The sequence below is a fragment of the Sinohyriopsis cumingii genome, chromosome 8, assembly GCF_028554795.1.
Source record: "Sinohyriopsis cumingii isolate HCF-2022 chromosome 8, ASM2855479v2, whole genome shotgun sequence".
Lineage (NCBI taxonomy): Eukaryota > Metazoa > Mollusca > Bivalvia > Unionida > Unionidae > Sinohyriopsis > Sinohyriopsis cumingii.
Genome location: NC_142968.1, coordinates 85,243,022 through 85,255,093, shown reverse-complemented (window position 1 = coordinate 85,255,093; position 12,072 = coordinate 85,243,022). Strand labels below are relative to the sequence as shown.

The 12,072-nt window shown below is 35.3% G+C and overlaps 1 protein-coding gene across 5 annotated transcripts in view; it reads left to right on the top strand.

Moving 5' to 3' along the window:
- LOC149794042 (uncharacterized) overlaps window positions 1-12,072 on the top strand; it is a 35,779-nt gene that overhangs the window by 18,257 nt on the left and 5,450 nt on the right. Inside the window, exons 2-3 of one of the 5 annotated variants that reach the window (XM_089967989.1) lie at window positions 10,793-10,812; window positions 11,434-11,568. The exons of 3 other annotated variants lie outside the window; for them this stretch is intronic. In XM_089967989.1, coding sequence (XP_089824115.1) covers window positions 11,533-11,568 — 36 coding nt within the window. In that variant the 5' untranslated portion in view covers window positions 10,793-10,812; window positions 11,434-11,532. Of the gene's footprint in view, window positions 1-10,792; window positions 10,813-11,289; window positions 11,569-12,072 lie in introns of those variants that run through there. One more of the 5 variants, XM_089967990.1, reaches the window with a different exon arrangement.

Here is a 12,072-nt window from a genome sequence, read left to right as displayed (position 1 = left end):
CTTGCTCTACTAGGATGGGACATGTTTGTTCGTTCCAAGGACAGCAAACGTTCTGCTGGTGTCGCTGAAAAGAAGGATGTACATAATCATTTAATACTCTTGCGCCACAAAACAAGCTATTACAGGAAGCTTGAAAAAGCTCGAGTCGCTCCTCAGAGAAATATACATTGCACAGTGTATCACTTTACTGTTGAGAGTGTATACTTTTCCACCGTTGTTCACACACACACACACACACACACAGAGAGAGAGAGAGAGAGAGAGAGAGAGAGAGAGAGAGAGAGAGAGAGGATTATTGACGTCAATAATGCCTGGAACATTTTCATCAAAATCAATAAGGTTTTAATTTTAAAAAGGGGTAATCTTTCCGAGAATTGTTACAAAACTATTGTTTATGGTGTTTTATAGGACTGGGGCCTAAACACTGTCAACTTGCTAGCATTTCGAGTTAAACATAAGCTTTTTTTTACAAATATTGTCGCCATAATTCCATAGTTGGGTATATGTTTTCAACCAACAGATGTGATGTGGTTCACCGTCTTGAATAATTTCAATAACTCCGTAAAGTTCGGAGTTACATCAATTTCTTTTTGCTTGATCTCGTCCTTTTTAGCGCTCGCCAATGTCCCCCGCATCTGAGTAACTATAACATACTTTCCATCAGTTCTTAATTGCGTTCTCTCACGTCTTTATATAGTACTGCACCACTGTATAAGAGTATCTCTTTTTCATTTGTTTTAAAACTATCAAAACTAGACATTGCAAATATGGCTAAAAAGACAAAGGTTTTATTGAAACAGACTATTCTAGAAACCAGGAAAAGACATCGAGCCGTTCGTTTGCCTGTTTACGTAAGTTGAAACGCGAATAGGTAGACATAGTGAATGGCCTTTTGCGACAATCAGGTTTAAACTTCTAAGGTGATAAATGAAATTACTATGTTTTGTGAATTTGTATGTATCCTTGATGCATTTCGTTTTAAATATTGGTAGGTGGGTGATTAAAACAAACAAACCGGTTAGTATCTGAAAACTTTAGTTAACCATTTAGTTCATTTTACTTGAACTCGCCTGCTTGCTTTATCTTCTCTCTGAAGCGTACTCTATCCCCAATGGTACTGATTCCGAGTCTTGAAAGCTCTACGTCAGTCAGATTCTTGCAATTTTCTGTGCTATCGAGCTTTTCATTGACAAAATATTGGAATAAAGGACTTGGTGAAAGATGGTTCAGAATTTGTCTCAAAATTTCAGTCATGACTTCTTGCTTCAGCGCGTGGTGTGCCGGTGTAGTGAGACAATATAGCTTAGTCGACTCAAATGGAGCGAAATCATTCAAGGTCTATCATCAGCACCTTGCCAAATAAAACAGTACTGTTAATCTTACAAGTTTTCTCCCACCAGTTCTGTAACAAGATACCTCGAATGTTGGGGATGGAGGTATATACATTGTAAATCATTGCTGCTTCGGTCATTCATATTGTCAGTGATGCACAAAATTAAAACAAAATAAGTAAATTTCATTATGCATGGCCATGGCCATCAAAATTATGCAATCAAAAGAACATTAGTAACTCTCAAATAAACCAAGAAAGTCAAATAAAACGAGCATGCTTGTAAAATAAAAATATTTAAAACTCGTACAATACTCAAAGAAAAGAAACAAAACATAAAGGAAACAGGCAAATGTGAAAAGAAGCAAACAAAACACAAATGAAACAATCAAAGATCAAAAGAAATAACGGTATCTAAAATAATTAGATAATAATAAAACAAAAGAGGCAAAGCGAAACAGATGAATATTAAAAGAAACAATGAAAACACAAATAAAACCAGGAAATGCAAAACAAGCAACGGTATACAAAATAAAAGGATAATAATAAAATTAAAATAAATAAAAAAGCGCAAACGAAAGAGGTAAATGTCAAAAGAAACAAATAAGTAACAAATCAAGCAAGCAAACACCAAACGAAAGAAAACTAAGCCGGTTAAGCAAGCATAAAAAGGAAACAAAATAACAACAAAAAAGGTAAACACACATTTTCAACATTATTGAAAAATAAAAGAAGCACAATAGTGAATTGATCAACTTTATGAAAAGAACGGAGGGTTCCACTACGTTATAAAGGGAGATAACTATGATTGAGCCAAGAGCGCAAAATATACGAGCATTAGGCATCAGGTAAGACAGAAAGATGTGACTAACATTGTAAGGCTGTTAAATGAAGCCGCCGATTACAGATAAATCGAGGCGGCGGCCGCCACTGCCACCCAGTCATAAGACCCCAGTGCTATTGGCAGTATCAAGATCTCCCCTCGAATCGAATAGGGCAACATCACCGAACAATTATTTCGAAGAGCTTCCAATGTTGGTGGGCTTAATTGTTTGTGCAAAGTTTATTTTCTATTTTTAATCAATTCGGTTCTTTTCATTAGTACCTCATAAAAATAATAACGACTGTATATTGTAAAGACACTTGAAAGTATTTTATGTGTGCATTCATTAAATCTTTAACCTCTCCTCTTTTTTTTTTTTAGAGAGAGAGAGAGAGAGAGACAGAGAGAGATTTGGACTATCCCAGGATTCCTGGTTTGCTCTATGTACTAGCCATATGGATGATTTTATACAAATTAGAACCTCACTGTAGTGGTGAATGTGTAACCCTTTGAGTCCGTGAAGAATTATACCAAGTATTACATCTGTATATATTTTCTTCGGTTTGAATATATTCTGCTTTTTTAATCTCTGGCACAAAGAAGGTCTCAAGTGATGATGACTCTCTTCCCTTTGGCAAATAGGTTACACGGTTCTGCAAATCGTAACATTTCTCTGCATTACTATTATAACCACATGGATAAAACGTGTGTATTTCTTAATAATGTTTAGGCATTCAGAGAGAGAGAGAGAGAGAGAGAGAGAGAGAGAGAGAGAGAATTTATTAAAACGACCATATATATTATTGTCTTCACAATAATTTTTACAAAAACAATTTGTTTAATGTTAAATCGATTCGATTATTTTATAATGTTAGATCAAGGAAAACAAACATTACTAAGTAATTGGTGTTCATCATTGTATGGACAGAATTCAAAGATATATGATATTTAAACCTTTGGTATGGTAGAGGCACAAAATAACCTAGAGACTAGTTACACATACAAAATCAACATTTAACTTCAAATGGGTGATAACATGCTATGGGATTAGTTTGCACATACAAGAATAAACATTTGAGACCAAAATATGAATAAAGGCTGTGGGACTAGTGGCACATATAGAAATGAACATATAACACCAAATGGATGATACAAGAGCTTAACATAAATCGAAATTAAAGAGTGGATTAATGATATTTATCCAGAGTAACTAGTAAGTTGACTACAAAGATTGAATTATATCTATACATCGATGAACACCAGTTAATTTAATTAGCAATGTTCGAATGATTTTAAAATTACTAATTAATACAGACATGTTATATTCATGCTGGGAGCATGGAGGCCTGCACATACGGGCAAGGGGAGTGCAATACATACTTAAAACATTATCGCTGACCACTACATGTATGCCTCCTCCCCTTCCGAAAATATTTCTGAAGGCGCCTCTGGTGGGGAGGAATCTGGTTACACTACCAATGAAGAAAAATGTCATGATTCGCAGAACTTCGTAGCCTTTTTAACAAAGGGGTGATATATATCATCACTTAACAGTTTTTGGTGCCTCAGAAAAGAAATTATATTCAAGTATATTCAAGCCGCATAAAATAAACACAGATAAAATACTTGATATAAAATCATCACATACTCAAAAGGTTATATCTTCACCAATATTATAGCTAGTACATGGGACACTGAATTAAATATGTTTTAGTCATATTTAAAGGATCTTCACACAAAAATCTTGTCTCGACTAGTCAGATATTTAACAATGTCACTAAGGTTCTCTATTAACCAAAGACTGATATGCAATTGAATGATATTCATTGAGAAAATGTTTTCCAATAAACATTATCAGTACCAAGATACCTTCGTCATTATAAACTCTCTCTCTCTCTCTCTCTCTCTCTCTCTCTCATCTAATTGACAGGGTGATGATAAAAGAGCAAACCAAATTACTTTTGTGAAAGAACTATTTGACCCCTTCAAGAGACTGGGAAAGTTTTTTGCTTCTCATATAGAAATGTCATATAAAGAAGTTTGCACTTCATAGAAGGGCGAAAGCACAACATATAAAGAAGTCTGGACATTATATAAAGACGAAAGCACAGCATATAAAGAAGCTTTCGCATCATATAAGGACGAAAACACAGCATATAAAGAAGTTTGCATATCATATAAGGACGAAAGCACAGCATATAAAGAAGTTTGCACATCATATAAGGACGAAAGCACAGCATATAAAGAAGCTTTCACATCATATAAGGACGAAAGCACAGCATATAATGAAGTTTGCACATCATATAAGGACGAAATCACAGCATATAAAAAAGTTTGCAGATCATATAAGGACGAACGCACAGCATATAAAGAAGTTTGCACATCATATAATGACGAAAGCACAGCATGTAAAGGAGTTTGCACTTCGTATAAGGACAAAAGCACAGCATACAAAGAAGTCTGCACTTCATATAAGGACGAAAGCACAGGATATAAGGAAGTCTGCACATCATATAAGGACGAAATCACAGCATATAAAGAAGTTTTCAAATCATGAAAGTACGAAAGCACAGCATATAAAGAATTTTGCACTTCATATAAGGACGAAAGCACAGCGTATAAAGAAGTCTGGACATCATATAAGGACGAAAGCACAGCATATAAAGAAGTTTGCACATCATATAAAGAAGTTTGCACATCATATAAGTACACAATCACAGCATATAAAGAATTTTGCACTTCATATAAGGACGAAATCACAGCATATAAAGAAGCTTTCACATCATATCAGTAAGAAAGCACAGCATATAAAGAATTGTGCACTTCATATAAGGACGAAAGCACAGCATATAAAGAATTTTGCACTTCATATAAGGGCGAAAGCACAGCACTTAAGATGTCTGGACATCATTTAAGGACGAACGCACATCATATAAAGAGGTTCTCGCTTCATATAAGGACGAAAGCACATCATATAAAGAAGTCTGGGCATCATATAAGGACGAAAGCACAGCATATAAAGAAGTTTGCACATCATATAAAGAAGTTTCACATCATATAAGTACAAAATCACAGCATATAAAGAATTTTGCACTTCATATAAGGACGAAAGCACATCATATAAAGACGTTTTCACATCATATAAGTACGAAAGCACAGCATATAAGATGTCTGGACATCATTTAAGGACGAACGCACATCATATAAAGAAGTTCTCACTTCATATAAGGGCGAAAGCACATCATATAAAGAAGTTTTCACATCATATAAGGACGAAAGCACAGCATGTAAAGGAGTTTGCACTTCGTATAAGGACAAAAGCACAGCATACAAAGAAGTCTGCACTTCATATAAGGACGAAAGCACAGGATATAAGGAAGTCTGCACATCATATAAGTACGAAATCACAGCATATAAAGAAGTTTTCACATCATGAAAGTACGAAAGCACAGCATATAAAGAATTTTGCACTTCATATAAGGACGAAAGCACAGCGTATAAAGAAGTCTGGACATCATATAAGGACGAAAGCACAGCATATAAAGAAGTTTGCACATCATATAAAGAAGTTTGCACATCATATAAGTATAAAATCACAGCATATAAAGAATTTTGCACCTCATATAAGGACGAAATCACAGCATATAAAGAAGCTTTCACATCATATAAGTAAGAAAGCACAGCATATAAAGAATTTTGCACTTCATATAAGGACGAAAGCACAGCATATAAAGAATTTTGCACTTCATATAAGGGCGAAAGCACAGCACTTAAGATGTCTGGACATCATTTAAGGACGAACGCACATCATATAAAGAAGTTCTCACTTCATATAAGGACGAAAGCACATCATATAAAGAAGTCTGGGCATCATATAAGGACGAAAGCACAGCATATAAAGAAGTTTGCACATCATATAAAGAAGTTTGCACATCATATAAGTACAAAATCACAGCATATAAAGAATTTTGCACTTCATATAAGAACGAAAGCACATCATATAAAGACGTTTTCACATCATATAAGTACGAAAGTACAGCATATAAGATGTCTGGACATCATTTAAGGACGAACGCACATCCTATAAAGAAGTTTGTACTTCACAAAAGGACGAAAGCACAGCATATAAAGAAGTTTGCACATCATATAAGTACGAATGCACAGCATATAAAGAAGTTTGCATATCATATAAGGACGAAACAACCGCATATAAAGAAGTCTTGCCATCATATAAGGACGAAATCACAGCATATAAAGAAGTTCGTACATCATATAAGGACGACAGCACCGCATATAAAGAAGTTTGCACATAATACAAGGAGGACAGAACAGCCTATAAAGAAGTCTGCATATCATATAAGACGAACGTACAGCATATACAGAAGTTTGCACATCATATAAGGACGAAAGCACAGCATATATAGAAGTTTGCACATGATATAAGGACGACAGCATAGCATATAACGAAGTTTGCAAATCATATAAGTACAAATGCACAGCACATAAAGAAGTTTGCACATCATATAAGCACAAAAGTACAGCATATAAAGAAGTTTGCACATCATATAAGGACGAAACAACCGCATATAAAGAAGTCTGGACATCATATAAGGCCGGAAGCACATCATATAAAAAAGTTTGCACTTCATATAAGGACGAAAGCACATCATATAAAGAAGTCTGGACATCATGTAAGGACGGAAGCACTGCATATATAGAAGTCTGGCCATCATATAAGGACGAAAGCACAGCATATAAAGAAGTTTGCACTTCACAAAAGGACGAAAGCACAGCATATAAAGAAGTTTTCACATCATATAAGGACGACAGCACCGCATATAAAGAAGTTTGCACATCATATAAGTACAAATGCACAGCACATAAAGAAGTTTGCACATCATATAAATACAAAAGTACAGCATATAAAGAAGCTTGCACGTCATATAAGGACGAAACAACCGCATATAAAGAAGTCTGGCCATCATATAAGGACAAAAGCACAGCATATAAAGAAGTTTGCACATAATACAAGGACGACAGCACAGCATATAGAGAAGTTTGCACATCATATCAGGACGACAGCACCGCATATAAAGAAGTTTGCACATAATACAAGGACGACAGCACAGCATATAAAGAAGTTTGCACATCATATAAGTACAAATGCACAGCACATAAAGAAGTTTGCACATCATATAAATACAAAAGTACAGCATATAAAGAAGTTTGCACGTCATATAAGGACGAAACAACCGCATATAAAGAAGTCTGGCCATCATATAAGGACGAAAGCACAGCATATAAAGAAGTTTGCACTTCACAAAATGACGAAAGCACAGAATATAAAGACGTTTGCACATCATATAAGGACGACATCACAGCATATAAAGAAGTCTGGACATCATATAAGGACGAAAGCACATCATATAAAGAAGTTTGCACTTCATATAAGGACGAAAACACAGCATATAAAGAAGTCTTGACATAATGTAAGGACGGAAGCACAGCATATATAGAAGTCTGGACATCATATAACGACGAAAGCACGGCATATAAAGAAGTTTGCACATCATATAAGGACGACAGCACAGCATATAAAGAAGACTGGACATCATATAAGCAATGTTCCCGCTTGATGTCTTAGAGCAGCTAATGTATTCTGCGCGCAGAGATAATTCTTGTGATTGCTCATGGTAATGATGCATGGCTTGGCACTGGGAAGCTCTATGTGTAAAAGAGGAAATATGGAGGGAGGATATTCACATCACTGCCGTAGCTGGCTCAACTCCACAGCTGCTGCTTATCTGCTATGCCTGAATGCCTGCGGGTTTCAGAAATATAAGACGAGTGTTAATAATTAAGACACCAGATCTTATCTTCTCCTTTCCTATAGGAGACACGCGATTAATGTCAGCCTATAATTATATGAATGTAGCGAGACTATAGGAATCTTTTCATTGCTTATTTGCTTTTTATAGAGATAACACATATACAGTTACTTTACTATAACGTATAAATATTTATAATTTGTTATTGCTGATATTCATATTTTTAAATGTCAAAACGAACACATCAAGATGATTTGGAGGAGCCAAGGAAAAGAGCTGCTATTAGGTTTAAACTGTCGTGGCTAAAAGAACTCGTTGACACTGAGACTGTGGATTCAAAAACGCCTAAATGTGTTGAGCTTGGACATAGTTTAACGTTCAGTGAAGTCAACGAAGTTGTTTGCAAGATGTGCGAGGAAGCCAAGTCTTCTTGTGAGTTTGGGGTTGGAAAGATCTGGGATCTTTGGAAAATGGATTATTTGAAAAGACATCTTGCTGAAAACTTACACTTGGAATCGGTGTCGACATTGAGAAGTATAAAGTCTGGTAGGGGAATCAACAATTTGCTTATCGAAACAACCAGCGGTCGGCAGACAAGAATGGAATTCAACGAACGTACAGAAACATAGGTGAGCAAGTAAAGCTTTTGATAGACAATGACAGTGTTATTCTGGCAATTTCAATGAATTCATCAATATTGTCTGTGCAAGAAATTCATGATGATTTGGCAAAGTATGTTAAAATTCCAGAGAGTTGGCGGAGTAAAAATTACGCTTTTCAATTTGTCGAGTGTATTGCTGCTGTTGTTAGAGAAGCCATCATGGAAGAAATTCGTGATTCTCAATTTCATACATTGATTGTGGATGAGAGTACAGACATATCAGTCACTAAAATGCTGATTATCTTTATCAAGTATCGACCAACTGCAGCAAAGTGCCATCGAACATATTTTGCTGGTATTGTTAAATTGACAACATGTGACAGTATAACTATTTATGAAGCAATCAAGAAGTTTAAAGATTAGTAAACTGCAGCTGCAGTATTTAGCACAACAAGTAAATTGGAGTGACGAAGTGGTAGATGTGCTTTCAAAGGATAATTTTTTTGATGTTGATACAGCTGCAATTCTTAGATTTATTCAGCGAGTTTAGATTCATTTGCAAGAGAGATTCTCTAAAGGAGAAGTAGAGGAATGGATTGCATTCGATACACAAGCAATTCAAGTACAGACTTTCAATTTGGAAATCAAGAGCTATTGAAATTGTCTGCCAAGTACAATCATTTTCTGACAAAAATTGGCGATGATACAAAGAATATGTTGATCAAGGAATATAACGAGTTCAAATTTATATTAAATGAAAAAATACAATCTGGGACATTAAAAAAAAGTCTCAGATGTAGTTAGCTATGGATTGGCAGAAGGTAAGTTTTCAAACCTTGCAACATTGCTTGATATCTGTGGCACGTTTCAAGCCTCCAGTGCAAATGCAGAACGAGGATTCTGTTTGATGAACAGTATCAAGACAAAATCCCGCAATAGACTGAAAGCAGATCATTTGGACATGTTGATGAGGATAAAGTTTTATTTAACAAGTGGACAGAACATTGATCTGGAAGCTGTTTATCTTTTTTGGAAAAGTGATAAAAACAAGACAAAAAAAAGAGTGACAGTATTATAAAGTCTTTTGCTTTCTATGAGTACATTTTTGTCTAGGCTTAATATGAATAAAAACAATCTTGACTTATTTTATTTAAACTTTCAAAGTACTTTAGACTACTACTTTATTGAATTTTTTATTAAAATAATTTCAAGTTTTCTAGTAATGGCATAATACTTTTAGTTTAATTTAATAATTATCAGTGAGTTAGCTCTACTACTACTAGTCTACTACTACTACTGCTAATCTGCTACTACTACTACTCCGCCTACTACTTCTACTACTACTACTAACCGTTTAAAGTCTATCTGTAGGAATGTTAAGGTTATCTTGGTTAGACCCCCCTTTTTGGGGAGTGGGATGGTGAGGGTGACACCCCAGGGGTCGTGACTCGTGACCCCCACCCACATTGACGCACCCTGCCTGAGGATACAATTTCCGTAAAAACATTTGCTCAGTATGTTTTGCAGTCTGCTCAGTGGCCTTTGCTCGGCGCTCACTAGTGTACAAGCCTTGGTTCGGAAAATACAATGTGTCTAGCGATGGCAAGCACTGCTATTCTGTCACCATACTTAGGAACATATTCCTTTAAATCCTCATCTGTCATCAGATCAAAGACAGGCTCATCAATCTATACTGTTTGAATAATGACAAGAATGATAATAAATAGGAGAAGAGTGTTTTTTAAAATAATATAAATATCAATTTTCCATCTAACCATCACAACAATTGATATTATTATGTGATGCTGGTACTTCATAGAGTGAAGAAAAACTGTAGCAAGGTGTAAAAAATTTTTATATATAGAAATGTTGATATCAAAGCTTGGACACTTAGTAGTTGGTACAATGCATACATCTCTGTACACATAGTATTTGGTACAATGCATACATATCTGTTCACATACTATTTTGTATAATGAATACACCTCTGTACACTTAGTATTTGATACAATACATGTACCTCTGTACACTTAGCATTTGGTACAATGAATACACCTCTGTACACTTAGCATTTGGTACAGTACATACATCTCTGTTCACTTAGCATTTGGTACAATGCATATATCTATGTACACCTAGCATTTGGTACAATGCATACATCTCTATACACTTAGCATTTGGTATAGTATATGTCATTTTCTTATTTGAAGATATCGAGACAGAATTCAAGGTAAGATCAGAAGATCCTCAGAAGAATGAGTGTACCATATTGGATGCAGGGAAGAGATTACCCAGAACACTTAGGAGCGATATTAAATATTGAACAACAGTCGGTATTTTGGGCATGAAGGTTACTCAGAAAATGGTCATATTTCGAATAATCTAGGCTTTACACCTCGGGTCCATACCTATAATTTAGATTTCTAATTTGTTTACTCCTACGTAAAACGTCTCATTCTACCTCCACCGTCTTCGCTCGATAATTTTACTCCTGCATTAATTTAATTAAATGTGTAAGTATTTCAGTGTTTGTTTCCATTTTCTCTTTCATTCTCCGCATTTTAAATAACTCAGTTTAACGTAAGCTTGTGTGGGTAGAGTTTTTTATCCACACACCTCCATAACCTCCTTTCGAATCCTCCATCAGCTTGTGGGAAGTTTTCTTTGTTTTGATACACAATATAGATGATTCACAGTTAGAAGAGTCTGGTTTATCAGGGTTAGTATTAACATTTTTTCCTTCTCATTAGCAGTATCAAGTAGAACAAACAAAAGTATATTTCAGAAGCTTTGTAAACAATGACTTTAATTCTAATAACCATCTCTTGTCTAGAAGATCTCGCATTTTCAGGAGGGCATTGTTATTGTTGACACACCTGGTATAGGAGGAGCTGGACAGCTGTCCAAGTATATAGTTCAGTATTTGAAGAAATCATTTAGTTTCATCTACATGATTACGTCAACCGGTGCTATAACGAAAGGAAGGGTAAGGGCGTGTTATATTTGGATTGTTTCCTACTCTTATTCGCATGCTGATTTCCGAATTTGAATGACATTTTATGCCAACATACAAACCAGTAGACCTGAATTATTCCAACATTGTTCAAGAATTATTTTTGTGCTTGAAATTATTGAAGAACAGCTCTCGGAGGTTACCATTGTATCCTTGTTCCAATCATTTTTAAATATCACAAAACATTTTCGTCTGGCTTCGCACTTTACAACGATTAATTAAAGCCCAGATGCAATCAGTAGTTCATAAATCAACATGTAACGTTGTTTTCCACTCATCGCGTACTTCTGCTTATCATTCGATATCAACGCACGATACTGTGGCCCGACATTACTAAGCATCCGAATGAATGAACTCGTCATAATAAGCTGTCTGCTTTCTCTCTCTCTCTCTCTCTCTCTCTCTCTCTCTCTCCTTCGTGCCAATTTAACATTTTAACTTGTGTTTTTATCTTTAAAAAGTAATGATTTCGTAGTG